Source organism: Coturnix japonica, chromosome 15 (genome assembly GCF_054131305.1).
Source record: "Coturnix japonica strain WE chromosome 15, WE-NBRP24, whole genome shotgun sequence".
NCBI classification, from domain to species: Eukaryota; Metazoa; Chordata; class Aves; order Galliformes; family Phasianidae; genus Coturnix; species Coturnix japonica.
The window spans coordinates 10,384,121-10,401,355 of record NC_140677.1 but is presented as its reverse complement, the minus strand read 5'-3'; the positions used below and the strand labels follow the sequence as shown (position 1 = coordinate 10,401,355).

Genomic DNA, 17,235 nt, shown 5'->3' with positions numbered 1-17,235 from the left:
TACCTGAAGGGAACTTACTGCCAGGAGGGGAGTAAACTCTTTGAGAGGGCTGACAATAGCAGGACATGGGGAAATGGTTTTAAGTTAAAAGAGGGAAGATTTAGGTTGGATGTTAGGGGGAAGTTCTTCACTAGGAGAGTGGTTAGGCCCTGGAACAGGCTGCCCAGGGAGGTTGTGGATGCCCCGTCCTTGGAGGTGTTCAAGGCCAGGTTGGACGGGGCCCTGGGTAACCTGATGTAGTAAAGGTGTATGTTTGGTGGCCCTGCCAGGCAGGGGGGTTGGAACTACATGATCCTTGAGGTCCCTTCCAACCCGGGTCATTCTGTGATTCTGTGATTCCCAATGGAAATACTACCATCCTTTTTTGTTTTACGCTGAACAGCTGTTCTGAGAAGAATCCCTTTTTCCAGTATTTTGGGCAGGTTACAGTATCCCACCATTATCATTAGGATTGTGGTATTCAAAGCAGCAGATCCAAGCATTAGCTCCAAAGATGTACTTTATTTCATTATAAAGCAGATTGTTTAGGCATTGTTCTGTGAACACCCACTGTCTGATCAGCAGGTCCCGCTCCCAGGACACAGCTGCTCAGTAACAAAAGACTCCAGCACTGGACAACAAAAATACAGATGCATAGAACAAGTGCTGCTCAGACACTTGGGAGCTGATGGCCTAAACAGCAACCAGTGAGAACAGATGATATGGTCAAAAATACAAGTCCAGCTCCAGCCCAGCCAGAACTGCACATCCAGAAGTGGAGTCCTTTTTATTACAAATAAAACAAAAAAAAAGAAAAAAAATCACATTGGACATTTTGAATCCCAAAGAACCACACCGTACTCCCTCCCTCTCCAGTCAGACCTTTAACCGTCCCTGATTTCACATCCAAATCGCACCACGACACGCTCGTACTTGATAAACAAAACCAATCAGGAGAATGACAGAAAGCAGTGTGGTTCAATAGTGAACAGCTGGCAGTGAGCGTTTCAGATGCTTTATCCCAATCCTTGTGTTCATTCTCCCCGCTGTGATCCTTCCCCCGAGGCCTTCGCTTCTACACACAGGTGTATTTCGTTCTGAATTTGCAGAATTCCCATGCATTTGGTATTTGAGCTCAGTGCATTAACAAGGGCTTCTGGGTGTCATCTGTGCTTCTTGGGAATGTAAGAGTCCCATCACTCTGAGCAGAAGCAGTGAGTCACATTGCTGGCACAACACACACACAATCCTGGTTTCCATGTTGTCCAATACTGACTTCAAAAAGACTGACAAGACCCACACACAGATACTTGCATTTGGTCCTGGGCACCTAATTAGTACTGACAATTTAAATGGAAAATAAAGGATTATTCTGGTCCATTAAAGCCTTTTACTGTAAGTTCTCCATTTTTAAGGTACAATGGAAAAAAAAGGGGGTCCCAATGGCTTCTGTAGAAGACATCTGGAAACAGCGTTGCTATTTAGAGTGAAAAGAAGCAAGTGCCTCTCAAATCTGCCATATTTGAACAAAAATACATCACAAAACTGATCGTAATAAACACTGTTTGTGCTTACAACTGTAGTTACGGATCTCAAGCATTAGGGGGAGAGGTTTTCCCTCACTACTACTGCAATGGAGCTGCAAAAAAATTAAATGGGGGGGAAAAAAAATCCCTTCTGAAAATTCAACCTTACTCAGAGTTACTTATTAAAACCTGTAAAGGTTTCAGGTTTACTAATTTTTAGAGGGGATAAAAAAAAAATTCACAGGTCACTGAACTAAATCCAATTCAGAAAGCTGATTCTCCTACCACGTAATTAAAAAACAATTCCCAATAAAAAATTGTGCACGTTTTTCCCCAGCAATTTATAAAATGCAAACAGGGTGCTAGAAAAGTTTGAACATAAGGGAATGCGCTTCGAAAAACGTTATTAAAAGATGCGTTCCTATAGAATGACATTATCAAGTTTACGTTACTTCTTTGCATCTGACTGGATACTTTAGAGTGCTGTTCCCTTCTCTCCTGGGTCCATGAGAAGCTCGGTTTAGAAAAGAAGAGCTCCCATACTGCCAACTTCACTCTGTTCCTTGACAAATATTTCAAAGTACTGATAAATGATGGTGACAGCCAGCAAGATTCCAGTTCCAGACCCAATTGCCCCGAGGAAGTCTGCCAGCACAGAGAGGGCACCAATACAGAGGCCACCAAATGCAGCAGCTGTTGGAATGTACCTGCAAAACAAGTGTGAATACAAAAGGTGCTATTAGAACTTACTCAGGATTATGGTCAATGTAATAGGATTATCATTGCATGGGAACCATAGAACACATCTAAATTGAGGAGATGGGTGTTTCCTAGGAAGCCAGCCCCACTGAGAAAAAATGATAACACAGATAACATAAACCATGCTAGCATGCCCTCTTCTGGTACAGGTCCACTATTCCAAAAGGGTTGTGCACTAGTACCAGTATACCAAGGAAGGAAAGAAAACTCATCTGACCAGGAAGGAAAGGTGTGCTGAGAAGGCATTTCAGTCTACCAGGTAAACAAGCATATATTAATGGGTAATGGATCTTCAAGACATTTGCAGACGACTGAAATCTAAAGTTGCAATAAAACTTCTGTAACATGATTCACCTAGAGATCAATCTCTGCTTGCCTCTACACCTACTGGATTTAAGTAGCTGCCAATTTCAGAGAGCAGTACATAGAAAACAGCACTCTTAAGATGTATGAGCAATTTTAAAATGCTGTTCATCAGCTTGAAGTAAAGAACACTTCTACCCTCATTACTAACGGCCCTATAAAAGCAGACAAAAGGTAAAAAAAAACAAACCCAAGCAAATAAAAGCTGTGGAGTTCAGAATGTTTTCTAACTGCAAGGCAACAACATCCTGCTGTGCAAGTCCAGCTATTAATGAGGGGCAGTACTCCACGCCCATGCACAAAACTCTAAAGCTTAAAAAACAGCCAGAAAATGTCCATCTAGGCAAAGATTACAATGCGTTTTCCCAGAATTTGCATAAGCAACTTGTGAAGTGCATAGCTCACCTGTTTAGTTCGTGTACCATTGAGGTTTCTCTGTGGCCTCGCATTACCATCTGCTGCTCTTTCAATTGTTTGGCAACCTGTGTTGAATAAAGAAGTTAAGACATGTTAGTACTGCTAGCCAAGCCCACGGAATCTAATACTACAGGAGACCAGAGCCAGACATTTCAGTGAGTTATGGGTTGCTTTTTTTTTTCATGTTTTATTTTTATATTGTTCATCTGACTTAAAAATAGCCAGTATTTTAACTTGGGATAATCCAGACTGCAGTCAGAGGCAATTCTCCATACTGTCAATTATGCAAAGCCTCTTGGATAATTCTAGTTCTCCTGAGAAAACAAAAACACAGAAACCAGTGGCTGTCCCACATACTACTCCTGTTACACTATTACTGTTCCCACATTACAAACAGTTCCTGTTTTAGCACCAACTCTCTATTCTCTCCTGGTTAGGGTTTAGTTGATGTTGTCAAACCATCTCATGAAGTCTACATTCCAACAGTTTCCCACACTCAGCTGAGCTACTTATGAGACTGCATTAGAAGGGAAACAACTGGTACTTCTTTACCACTTTAAGTGGTACTTCTGCAAGTTGATGAGATTACAACTGAGCCCTGCTAACATCTACTAACTACTGATAGGAACTGAAACTCTTGTAGGTGAGCTTCTAAAGCTGCCTGACACCCAATTAAAATGTACTTTCAGATGATTAAGCATATGCTGTTAATGCTCACCATGCGACTATTACATATTTGTTAAAGAATGGATTAAGCCATTCCATATGGCTGTCAAACTTAATCTCCTGCCAAAAACCATACAATACAAATATACCACAATGACAACTATTTTCCATCTTGTTTCCCAGTTCCAATTGGAGAATTACATAGTTGCTGAATATCAAATACCTTGGAGCAAAAGGAAGTTTAAGAAGCCACACATACATTAATGCACTGAACTCACATCGTTTATCATTTTCAACTTACATCTTTGGCAGAGGAGCCAGAGACTTCAATCCATGTCTTAGAGAAGAAAGCACAGGAACCCAACATAAAAACAATATAAACGACAGCATGGACAGGGTCTTCTAACACTGAAGAAAAGGACTCCGGAGGTGACAGATAATAACAAAGTCCACCAACAGGATAAGCGCGAGCAGGGCCTCCAGCTGAGGTGTCCTACAAAAAAGAAAGCAATCAGTCACCAATTTTCTTGCTGTTTCTCAGCCATGAAGTTAATGCTGGGCTCATATTCCACCTTTACATCACTGTATTTTATTATCCTTAGAGAAACATACACTGATTCAACATTATACCATCATCAATTCAACAAATTACTAACCTAAAAGCTTCAGCATACCCATGTGACCACATACAGAAACATGCCCTAATGCTCAGAGAAACCATCTCTCCAAGTACAATTGTTAATACCAGTCCTACAGTGCTGTATGGAAGATGAAAAGGAATACTCACAGACCAAGTGCCCAGCAGGCTAACCAGTAAATTCCCACTGAAGCGTGCAGAAAGCATCTGGGAGATGACGTACAAGTTTGACACCAGGGCAGACTGAAGAATAATAGGAATGTTTGAAGTATAGAACAGCTTGATTGGGTAGGTGTTGTACTGGCCACGGTAGCGAGCAGATTTAATAGGAAGATCCACTCTGAAACCCTGAAAAATTTCCAAAAGAGAAAAGTCCTTTATTACATCTTGACAACACAAACCCATACGACAGCTCATCAATTGCATGGGCCAGGCCTTGACAACAACAGACATGCAATTGTTCTTTTGCAAACATGTCACCTCCTGTAAAAGGAAGCAGATCACACATCGATTTCCACAGAAAACAGCTTAATAGCCCTCTTTATTCCAACTGACCTGGAAATAAATTACTATTGCAAACACGAAGATGGTGGCAATCAGATTCATGAGGTTAGGGAGATTCTGACGGTAAAAGGCCTCACGAAGAGCTCTGACTTTGTCTGTACGGGTAGCCAGAAGATGGAACAGAGCAATGATGGCACCCTCAAATTCCATGCCTTGGATAGAAACAGAAAAAACTGAGTTAGACATGATAGCTTTAAATTTCAGTGCTATGTCCATTTAGGCATCCTTCCGCAATAGAGGACTCATAACAGGACTGCCTCGATTAAGGGCACACTCAGAAATCCCCCTGTATGAAACTAGAAACTAATCACAACCCAAAGCCCAAATGGGATAACTTTACCCATCCCTAGAGACAATGGGATTCACAAAGCTATTAAAAAAGGAACATTTTTTTTAAAATTACTTTTAAACAAGGGAGGCAATGTTTCTAGTATCATTTGTGGTCAGCCATTAGTTATTGTTTGAATCATATTACCTCATTTAAGTTTTCTAGCTAAAACAGCAACATGAATTGCCTCCTGTCAGGTTTGGAGAATAAGGGGTTTAGAGCAAAGATTAAGACAAGGAACAGAAAGGAACAGCTGGTACTTGTCAGTAAGCTGGGCAGCAGCTGCAATACAACAGCAGTCATCCCTATCAAGTTTTATGGAGACACTGTATGACACTCAAGTTCAGGATTAGAAACTGGTACTTTTCACTTTCAAGATCATTGTACTAATCTATAGAAGAATGTAAAGAGTTGGAATTTTAGAAGGTTATGGGGAGAAGATGCTGTGTTTATGTTCCAAATGACAAAATAATGAAGTTCGGATACAAGTATTACCTCGTCCCGTGTTCACTGTGGTGGGGCTGAACGCCTTCCACACAATAGTCTCACAGATATTGGTAGCAATGAAGAGAGAGATGCCAGAACCAAGGCCATATCCTTTCTGCAGGAGCTCATCCAGGAGCAGAACTATCAACCCAGCAACAAAAAGCTACAGTAAAAACAAACAGGAACGTTACTCACCTTCCTTTTCATTTTTTGTTAAAAAAAAATAATTACTATTAGAAGATTAGACTACATAGGAAAAAGCAAGCACACTGATATCTCTTCTGTATGTGGGAAAGGGGACAGTCTGTAACACTGACTTCCTTGACCCTTTCAGAGGACAGAAAAGGAGGGAGGAGTAGAAATTACCTGAATTGTGATAAGCAAGCAGATACCAGCGCCCATTTCTGATGGGTCTCCATACATTCCAGTCATTACATAGACAATAGACTGACCGATGGTAATGATCATCCCGAACACTGTAGGATACAAAAAACAACTATGTATTTGTTCTGAAGATTTATGTCTTGGACAATCAGAGAAACATCACATCTTTGTGGATGGTGGGAAGAAATGCAGAAGTCACAGAACATTCAAGAGCAGGTTAATTTTGTTCTTTGAAATCTAGCACTGAAAATACAAATATATACAGAGTTCAGAAACATACATTTAGAAACAAGTATTTTTGGTTACTGAAGATGTCTTTAAATACTGAAAATTGAGGATGTTAGGACATTACTTTGGTCATGATTCTTTCTTTCCAGCAAACATATCTCTAAGAGCATCAGCGCCACACATTTGAGAATACTCAAATTTCTCTATTTGAGAAATGTATCCCATATTGCTAAGGAAGAACCAGGCTTGACAGTGTAAGGTAACGACTACTACAGCTAACATCTTCATAGGTACTAACTTTTGTAGGTGAACACCAACCAATGTAATTCAAGCTATGGGTCCCCTACACACTGCTTAGTTTATTTGATGAGACTGCAGTACAAATACCAGCTGCACAGATATTCTTCCTTTACAAACCTATCTGAAGCTGAATGCTAACATGCCAGTAAGACTGCTGAAAAAGACATCGGTGGCACAGCATGACAGAAGTCCATACCCTGTAATGAATGTTGGAGTCCAATGCAAGTTTCAACATTCTGTTGTTAATGTCAGACTCTAAAGTACTCTGCCCTGGCATTTAGCATCAGCTGTTACTTACATTTCTGTGCTCCGTTGAAGAGAGCTCTGTCCTTTGGGGTATCACCAACTTCAATGATCTTGGCACCTGCCAAGAGCTGCATTATGAGCCCAGAAGTGACAATAGGGGAAATGCCCAGCTCCATCAATGTACCTGCCAGACACAGGAAGCACAGTGACCTTCAGAGGTGTGAGGGTTTGGTGCACACCAGTACCTGTTTGACTTTCCACCCCTTGCACCATGACAGAGATGACACAAAGCCCCAAATATCCACACACGTAAGAGGTTTCCATGATGTCTCTCCAGCCTCTTCCCCTCATAAAATGCCCCCTCATTTTAGCAAGGAATAGACTGCAGACAGCCACAAAGCCATTCTGTCCATGAAAGCGTGCCTTTCCAATCCCACGCTGACATATTTCTTACAACAGATAAAATTACTCTTTCCTCTTTGTTCCACTTCTCATTTCAATAAAATAAAGCACAAATTAAGAACAAGAATTTTCTCTTGGAAGACTGACCATACCTCTATTTGAAGCCAGAATCACTCTCATCCAGTAGAATGGATCCGCTGAGTCTGATGACATTATACCAAATAAGGGAATCTGAATATCCAACCAACAGAAGCAAATAGTTAATTAGAAACTTTTAAATACCCATTCACCATCTTAATTCTTCCTTAAAAAACACGGGAAAGAAGCGTACCTGACAACATACTAAGAAGATGAAGAGCGTGATAGCTGTCCATAGTACCTTTTCCTTAAACTGAATCTAAAGGAAAAACAAAACAACACATTGAAGAGGATAAAGCTGTCAATATAGAAAGATCCCATCAATCAGTAAACATTCACTCTGATATCCCAAAGTGCATTTTATTTTCTTCTGAAGGGACAAAGTGTAGGACACTGAATAAAATAATTCATTCTTTCATCCCTTCTGCACTGCGTGCAGCCAAATCTTTTTTGAGCCTTCAACCCAAATAAGCAGGTCTGTGTAAGTGAAAGGTAGTTCTAGCACTTCCACAGATATGTGGCCTCTGTCATTCTCCCTACAAGGCCAACTAAGATGCAAACATCTTATATTACACGAATAGAAACTTCTGAATGAACTTTCACCAACTTACCTTCCGTTCTGGCTTCTGGATTTCAGGCAGGATAACACAGAAGGGCTTGATTACTTCGAGGAATTTTACTGTAAGGAAATTAGTTAAAAGACAAAATAAACACACAGAAAGAAACAACAATGGGAGAAGCTCAACTGAATGTTGTATTTAAGAAAAGAAAGTTGTCTTTTTTTGTTGTTTTCTTTTAGATTCTCACACAGAGGTACATGGAAAAGTCGAAAATGCATTGGAAACAGGGAAGAACAAAGAAAAGAAAGAATAAATCCAGAGCTTTCTGCTTTTAACAAGTAGGATGGCAGCACAGAAAACCTGCTGCTGTTTTGCACAAGTTTAAGTCCTCAGAACCTCACAACACTTCTCAAGTACCAGTATTTAACAAGTACAACACTCAACACAGGTTAAAATCAGAGGTTACTTTCAGGCCATACAGCTGAAGTGTCTACACAGTGTCTGCACACACACACACAATGTTCTATTTCAAGTCACTTTACAGAACTGCTCCTGCAATGATCTCCCCCTGGTCACAAGGACACGTTCCTTGATCAGAAAACTCAAAGCTGCCTCAGTTTTAGCAAAAAGAAAAGAAAAACAAAACAGGAATATGGGCAAAATCACAAGTCGGCAGCAACCACACACAAGTGAGTTTGAACACAGTTAATGCTGGACTTCTCAAGGCCGGGTCAGACTCCACGTGGATCTGGGGATGCAGCAGAACGGAAACTCCCGGTGGCTGCCTATTTCCATACAGAAAGCAGCAATTCCATAACGCTCTGTGACTCACCCATCACAAACTGCTCCAGTTCATATTATTAGCTGCCCAAAAGCTGCGCTTTCAATACATTGATGAAGGCACAGAGGCTCGCAGCTATGATAACATACAGATTTACCTCAGATGCTTTTCTAAAGGCTCTTCCTTACTTACAGCCGGCCCAGGACACAAGTATTTCATACAAGAAAAATAAAAGGCAGACGGAGCCTCCAGAGCTCAGGGAGGTGCACGCCCGCCCTGCGAGGCCTGGCCGCACAGGGAGCGCGCAGCTCGACGTCCCACGGGCTCATACAGAGCAGCAGCACCCACAACCTTCCCTACACCCACCCGGAGCCCAGCCCCATCCCTACACCCCGTACTCACTCCCCATGGCGCTCGGGGACGGGAGCGCGGAGCGCTGCGGCTGCGGGAGGGACACGTCAGGACTGAGCCTGGCCGGCCCACTGCGCTTCCGCTTCCGCTTCCTGCCACGCGCCGCTGTCCGCACTGCGCAGGCGCTGTCCCCCTTGCAAATCGCCTACAACTCCCAGCATGCACCCGCAGGGAAATACCGATGCTTATTGGCTGCAAGCAATCGGGAGGCAGTCTGGGAGTTGTAGTCGGCTCACCTGGCCGCCATCTTGTCGTGGTATCATACGGTCACCAAGCCCGACCATGGAGCCATCAACACCCTGCACACCAACCATGGCCATCGGTGCCACATCTGTCCTTTAAGTGAACCTGGGGCTGGATTTAACACAGCTGGAGAAAGCTGAGCCTATTGTGAGATACAAGGCACTGATAGAAAGGTGCAGCACAGCACCTTGTGCTGATGGGACACGTTATTGTAACCCAAAAAGTGAAAAGCAGTCCCATTGACTTCTTTGTCCCTATCTGCTCGGCTCTTGTGAGGCCCCATCTGTTGTACCGTGTCCAGGTGTGGAGTCCTCAGTACAAAATGACATGGAGATTTTGTTAAGGGTCCAGAGGAGGGACAGGAAGATGATCAGGGGGCTGGAGCACCTCCCCTATGAGGACAGGCTGAGGGAGTTGGGTTTGTTCATCCTGGAGAAGAGAAGGTTGCGGGGTGACCTCATTGCAGCCTTTCAATACCTGAAGGGAACTTACTCCCAGGAGGGGAGTAAACTCTTGGAAATGGCTGACAATAGCAGGACACGGGGAAATGGTTTTAAGTTAAAAGAGGGAAGATTTTAGGTGGAAGTTCTTCACTAGGAGAGTGGTTAGGCCCTGGAACAGGCTGCCCAGGGAGGTTGTGGATGCCCCGTCCTTGGAGGTGTTCAAGGCCAGGTTGGACAGGGCCCTGGGCAACCTGATCTAGTAAAGGTGTATGTTTGGTGGCCCTGCCAGGCAGGGGGTTTGGAACTACATGATCCTTGAGGTCCCTTCCAACCCGGGTCATTCTGTGATTATGTGATTCTGTAACATAACATCCTGTCTGCTTTCCAGGCATTCACAGAGGGGCTTATCGCTGCTCGGAAAGCTAAAAGTAAACAGAAGTTGGAGGAAAGCAAACAGAGGTGCTGATCCAAAGCAATCACTCAGCCTAAAGACAGTGAAATCCACTGTGGTTTCCACAGATCTCCTTGTTCTTTCCTAGCCACTTAGATGTAGCTTGATTAGTCCACCCCTTCTTTCCTGAGATTAACATTAGTTCCAAAGTCATCACTGATGGCACTGAGAATGTTGTAGTCAGTCCTTGTCCAGCGGAACGTGCTTAAAAACTTCCAGTTGGTTTCTACCTACTCATTTCCAATTATTGAGGAAGCATCCGTTTTTCAGATTACACACTGTCAGAGTTTGCTTCGTGAGATCTTTTCAGCTTATTAACATAGGGATTGACACCATACGCCAAAGGCAACTGGTGGAAGAGAGAGGAGGATTAGCGGTAATGTTGTGGAAGTCTGAACAAAGAAGCAACAATAAAGATAGAAGCAAATGATGACGTGCCAGAATTCTGTGGAATTTATTAAAACTGCTGTGAGAGGTGCTGGTAACATCACTATGCCAGATCATGCTTAAGTTAGAAAGGATAACGTGGCCTTATTATTATCTAAACAGCTCTCTGCTTCTAGCCACTTAGAAGTCAGGTGAGTAGGTCACTGTCTGGGCTCCATGCTCAGTGGAGATGCTGATGAGCACCTCTGGAGAAATGTTGACTCCACTTATCTTACACATCTGTGTAAAGTGTCTTCTCAAAGATGTTATCTCTGAATCAAGCTTGGGCGTTTTTGAAAGAGTCTGAGGGGAAGCTTGTCAATCTACTGTTTCTATTGTAATTGCTCTTTTGACAAATAGATAGTGTCAGTCTCTAGGGCCTCCGTCTATTTCTCCTCCACAGTGATAAGACTATCCTTAAAAGATGGCTTCCCAGAATATAAAGGGCTGTTATTCTTTACAAGGCCAATCTGTTGGGCATATGGATTTCCTATTGTTTTAAAAAATAATGCAATAACATAATTTGTTTTGATATTAGATGAGAACAAACCTTATAAATTCATATTGAATTGTCTACTTAGATATGGAAGCTGGAAATTCAGTAGTTTTTGCTTACCTCTCTCGTTTGTCCATTCTGAATCTGAAAAACTTCACATCTGGGGATGTGAAAATACAGATGAATACAGCTGAATTTGCCACTGAAGTTCAGTTCTGGAAATAAACGGCTTATGAAAACTGGGTTCCTTAGAAATCTACAGTGAAAAGCCTCTTTTTTTGCCAACTGCAATAGAAAAAAGCAAAACAAAACACATATAGAGAATTCAGGGTCGGCTGCTTTGTGTCATCAGCTGTCACTCTGCAGAACAGAAGAGTAAAAGAAACTGAAGATACAGTTGTTGGGGAATTATTTTGGTGACGCCGTTTGAGACACAGGGTCAAGTTTCAGCTTACAGTGACTCCCTGACTTCAGTTTATCTTGGAATCTATTTTGGAAGCCAGTCACACTTTGAGTGACAAAACTGGCATTTGTAAAACTAGAGCTGATTTTCACAGTTTTGGAGTAGTAACAACTGCTATAAGAGGGCTCAGTTTAGTACGGCAACGGCTGGTACAACTGGAATGACAATGATGTGGCTGGCATATAATTAATAAACAGCTCCTTGGAAGAAAAGCGGTATCTGAGAAGCAGGTATAGATATTAAACAACTTATTTTCATACCAAGATTTCTTTGAACCAAATCAGTTCCTTTATTGTAACCAAAGTAATCCTGCTTGGAAATAGAGTAATTTAGGGCCATTAAAATCATTAATATTCACTTAGTGGCTTTAAATTTTCTTAGCCAGTGTGTTCCACTGTTTCAAACTGTGCAAATCTTCAGCATTTGCTGCAAAATTATATATCTCAACATACCTCTATTACATTAGTACAAAATTGACATTACTGCTTTTGAAATGTCTACCCTCTGTAGTTACTGACTATGGATGCTGGACCCAGTTGTGCAGAATTGTACCCTGATGCAGACAACAAAGGCTGTATGATTGCTTCAACAGTGAGAGGTAAAAAGCAGAAAATAGGAGTGGAGGGTAGAGGTGAAAAAAGGAGCTCAGATGAATTTCTCACTGCATCCAAATAGTTCAGTTCAGTTGTAGCAGCTTTTCTAACAGAAACTGTCCACAACCTGTTGGAAGAGGTCAAATTCTTCACATCTGTGACATACTCACTCTCTGTTCCCACTTTGCCACTTGTTATCTGTGTGACAAAACTTTCACATTGAATTGAATAAGGGCCTTTTTTTACCAAGGAAACTAAAAGAAATTCTCCTAAGTTGTTGTTACATCATGTCCTGGGATCTCTGGAGAGAAACGAAATCTGTTTCTACACTTGTTTGTGTGTACACAAACACATACAGGGACATGCACCTTGCAGAATGGAACTAGTTAATAGATGCAGCATTGGGCTGCATATACCAATAGAGCTTTGTGTGCGGGTCTATCTAACAGCCATATTCATATGCAGGCTCTGATACTTGATGTACAAACCAGTAGTAGTCTATTTAACCACAAGGTGGAAGAACCGCTTTACTTATAATGCCACCTCAGCGTGTGTGAAGTGCAGAAAACTCTGCTGGCAAGTTTTATTATCATTATTATTAGTTATATGGCATCAGTGGGACCATTGAGGACCAGAAATGCACATGCAGAATGTTATATAAATGTGGCAATCCTGCCAGGAGCTTCCTAATGGAGCTTCCTATTGCTGCACAGAGAACTTGGGTCTGTGATACTTGAGGTGATCACTGTGAGATGTTTCTCTGCGTAATCCATTTGTGCCACTGGAGACCAGTTCTGTGATAAGGTGTTGAGAACCACATTTCCAGTTAAGTATCACGGAGTGATATTTTCTTTCATAAACTTCACATTGTGCTTTATTGCACGGCAATGAAAAACGCTGAGCGAACAGGTCTTTCTGCTTGATTGAAGCAAAGAAATTAGTTAATTTGTCTTTTTTTTTTTTTTTCCTATCCAATAAAATCCTCTGCTTCTTTAATAAAAGGACCATAAAAATGTAAATTCCCCCTAGGTCTACAGACTTCTAGCTGAGGACATGCATTTTAAAAGATGAACCCTGCATTTTCTGTAAGGGATGCAATTCAGATTCTTTCCTAAATATAGAAGGTTAAGAAATACAAAGTCAGATCCTGATTTTGAAGTTTACAGAATTGTGTTTATCTGCCAAAACAAACAAATAAATAAATAAATCCAATTTAGATATCTAAACTCAGATACCAAAATCACTGTTTAAATAGAATTGCCCTAGATACATCAAAAGAAGTAAACTTAGCTTCCCTGTCAGACATAACCCTGATACTGCAGTGCACAAAAGGATTTCTAACATCATTACCAGGACATGAGAAGGTAACTGCATGTCTTTGTGCTGCTTTGCATGACATCTTTTGGATCCTGAACTCCTGTTGTGACTCACATCCCTATTTCTCCAACTTGTTCACCCAAGCGGCCCTAGAACATCACTCTGCTCCCTGCATTCATGGCAGTGCTTCATCTAGAACACTTTATATTAGCTGAAAACGGAGCTGTTGGATTTGGTATACAATGAATAAGGTTTGACTTGATTTTCATTGTATTTTGTTCAATCTCTGAGAAGCACTTAGCAATTAAAAACAGCATTCTATTTCCAGTTCTTCCATTTAGAAAAGTTACGGTAACATTTTTATTATGCTTGCTTATCTCCATTATGTACCACTGGTTGGCAAGCAACTGCAGGCATTAGGTAGTAGAGCTAGGTGTCTCTGTAGGTTCTTCTAATAGCTTTCTTTCATAGAATCATCATAGAATCATTGAATCCTTTGAGTTGGAAGGGATACCTAAAGGGTCTGACCCCCTGCAATGAACAGGGACACCCACAGCTCTGCCAGGTGCTCAGAGCCATCCAGCCTGACCTTGGGCGCTGGCATCCACCACCTCCCTGGGCAGCCTGTGCCAGTGCCTCACTCAGCCTTAACTGTAAAAAACTTCTTCCTTATATGCAATTTAAATCTCCTCTCTTTTAGTTTCAAACCATTTCCCGTTGTCCTGTTGACCTTTCCTGGTACCACAGAAGTATTCACTGTCATTAACGCAGTGACCTTGAACTTCTACATTCTGGCTGTGAGCATTCCCCAGGCAGCAATATTACCAGTGGTCTTACAGTTCAATTTTGTCTCAATTTACAGAGTCAGAGAATGGCCTGGGTTGAAAAAGACCACCTTGACTTCCATCATGTTTGTTGTAGGATTTGTTAAAAATGCCCCACAAGAACCCATTGTAGGGCAGGTGGGTGTTGTGGATGGTTCAGCAGTGGGTTCAGTGTCATTCCCAGGAGCTTCTTCCTCTAGACCTGAAGCACCTGTATTTCTCAGTAAAACAACATTGGCATTCAGCAGCTGGGTAGTTTCAGCTTCTCAATCACATCTACAAAGTGTCTTCTTGAAACCATCTTTCCTTTTAAAAGTTGCAGTTTGGATGCAGACAAAATCAATTACTCTCTACATATCACTTTGTCTAATTGCCTTTTGATCACTGTTTTCCTTGATCCCAGAGAAGGCTTTTAGAAGTGCTAACGGCATTGGTTTGATCCTGCTCTTATTACAATCACAGGCCCAGAATCCTGCTGGATCACATCCTCTGAGTGGATCTCATCCCAGAGGATCTCCTAATGCACTTTATAAAATGCATCCAATAATCCAATAACAACAGAAATATGATTTAAATACACAGTGCACAGGCGGTTCCAAAAAAGCTAGCTGCAGCTTCCCTTCACATCTGTGCTTATAAGGATTTGCTTTCCTTATAAAAATAATGTGCGTCTTTATCAAGCTCTATCTAGCTCAGCTGAGAAAATATGGAGGTAAGTATGAGCTGATCTTGCAATCTCACAGTAATACAAGCACATTAAATTCCTCCTTAAACACAAGTGAGCGGGACAGTGGCCAACTGCAAAGAGCACAGAGCTAACACACCGTGCCTGGTGGTTTGTAGGTTTTACTGAGCATTGCTGTTACAATGACTTACCTGAAATAAGGAACAAATAAATCAGATTAAAGATTGAGCTGCCCAGGACAGCAGCATTAGCACAGAAAATTTCCTGGCAGGATCACTATTATTTTGTATATCAGACGACTGCTCCATGCTGCAGTGCTGAGCAGGGGTGGAGTCTTAATCCTTTGTGAAATGTATTTGAACAAAAACCTTTCAGAAGGTTTTGTCATCTACAAACACTTGAAAAAGAGTGAACCTCTTATCCCATGGTTTTGTTCATGTGCTGTTTGGCCTCTTTGTATGAGAGCACGAGGCATCGAGCAGCAAGCTATTAATGTCTGAGTCATGACAAGGCTCCGCAGCAATTATCAATCTTTGATTGTACAATCTTTGACTATTCCTTCTCTTAAAGCACTCCGAAGAGCAGACTTTACAGTGGGAGAGTTTCAGGGCTGAGGTGCACGTTGATGCACCCAGACATGGTTTGATATGTGAATTTTCAAGTGGCTGCACTGGCACCATCAGCTGCTGCACCACACCCCCATTAGCAGGCCTTTGTTTCTTTCTCTGCGCCTCTTTGTGCTGTGCCAGTATACACGATTCTGTGGCTTTATGGCAACACGGATGATGAAACAATCTGGCTGCAAAAGGCTTTTTTCAAGTTCTGCAGCTGAGTTACAGACTTAGGTTCTTTCATCTGCACTCTGGAGTTCCGATTGCACTGTGTGTGGGTCTGGCTTAGGTACATCCATTCCACTGTAAGTCATATCTCACAACTTGCAGTAATTCTCACGCAAACATTTCAAACTAGAGGGCAAAAACCAAGTTATATCAATGGGAATTCTGCCATTAATTCCGGGAGATAATAATTTGTCCTTAAAACATGAATACTGAGGAGTGCTGCAAGGAAGAAGAAAGTTAAGGATCCTTTAACCTCTGCATACTCTGAATGTAAGCTAGAGTTCTGTGATTCTGTGAAGTCAAACACCTTACCCCAGAGAGAGCTTACAGAGATACCACTCTGTATATTTAGCCCATCATTCTGTAGGAATTCAGAAAAATACAGATAAATGATAGACACTGAAATACCTGATAAAACATTTGAGACTCCGATTAAATATGAGCTTTCTCCTCTTGGGATTTGAACCTGACCTTAAATAAAGAACTTCTTTTGTTTTCAATGGGCTATTGCTGCAGTGAATTAACCAGGAGTAAGGGCAAAATGAAGAATGAATGGAGCAGACCCATCTCAAATGGTTTTAGATATGATGCTGGTTTGGGAGCTCCTTCCATTTGACTTACCGTAAATCTTTGTGCTCTCTCTCCCTGTTTGGGGTGTAGATAACACTAATGCAAAATTCATTTGACTGATATCTTTAACATTGCTAATGGGAATCATCTGGAGAAGAGAGCATGAAAATCACAGGCTATTTAATCCATGACCTTGTTATTCAGGCTCCCAGCAGGGAGGCCAGCCATGACAGTGGGGCTTTTTCTGTTGATTTTTTAGTATGTCAACCTTTCCACTAGCTGTGAGATTGCCATATAGTCACACACTGAGCAGTGGTCAGAGACAGCCATTTACATGGAGCAACTCCTGGCCTGAACAGTGTTTGACCTGAAAGGCATAGGTCCCCATCACCAGGCTGTTGCATCTCACCTTGTGCTTTGTTTCCTTTCCATCCTCACCAGAAGGGTGAAATCTTAGCCCTTAGTGATATTTTTAGGTAGACCTTAGGTCTGAGTATTACAACCTGTGTAATGTGAGAGGGAAGCATCTGCCCTATTTTATATTTTTATTCATGGAACTCTTTCTGAACCGGTTCTTTTCAGATTGCCAATTAGCTGCTATAAACAGGCTTCCAGCCTAAAAGAAAACAGGAGACCTGGGTAGTTTTCTGATCAGTCCCATCATAGAATCATCCTGCAACCGAACTGCATTTATTTATTATGTTGTTTTG

At 41.8% G+C, this 17,235-nt stretch overlaps 1 protein-coding gene across 1 annotated transcript; it reads right to left on the bottom strand.

The window, feature by feature from the left end:
• Positions 1-481: 481 nt before the first annotated feature.
• On the bottom strand, positions 482-9,250 carry SEC61A1 (SEC61 translocon subunit alpha 1). The gene is made up of 12 exons (XM_015875397.2): positions 9,167-9,250; positions 8,035-8,102; positions 7,617-7,682; positions 7,438-7,516; positions 6,936-7,067; positions 6,092-6,201; positions 5,735-5,888; positions 4,903-5,063; positions 4,498-4,695; positions 4,012-4,203; positions 3,033-3,109; positions 482-2,212 (listed from the first exon to the last, which is right to left on the bottom strand). Exons 1-12 carry the CDS (start codon positions 9,171-9,173, stop codon positions 2,026-2,028), a joined length of 1,431 nt encoding a protein of 476 aa, XP_015730883.2. The 5' UTR covers positions 9,174-9,250; the 3' UTR covers positions 482-2,025.
• Positions 9,251-17,235: the final 7,985 nt, after the last annotated feature.

Excerpts from the sequence above, each read along its gene's own strand:
- SEC61A1 (XM_015875397.2), bottom strand. Across the intron at positions 5,889-6,091 it reads GCTTGCTTATCACAATTCAG|CTTTTTGTTGCTGGGTTGAT; the intron begins GTAATTTCTACT and ends TTTTTACTGTAG. Across the intron at positions 4,204-4,497 it reads GCCTGCTGGGCACTTGGTCT|GACACCTCAGCTGGAGGCCC; the intron begins GTGAGTATTCCT and ends TCTTTTTTGTAG.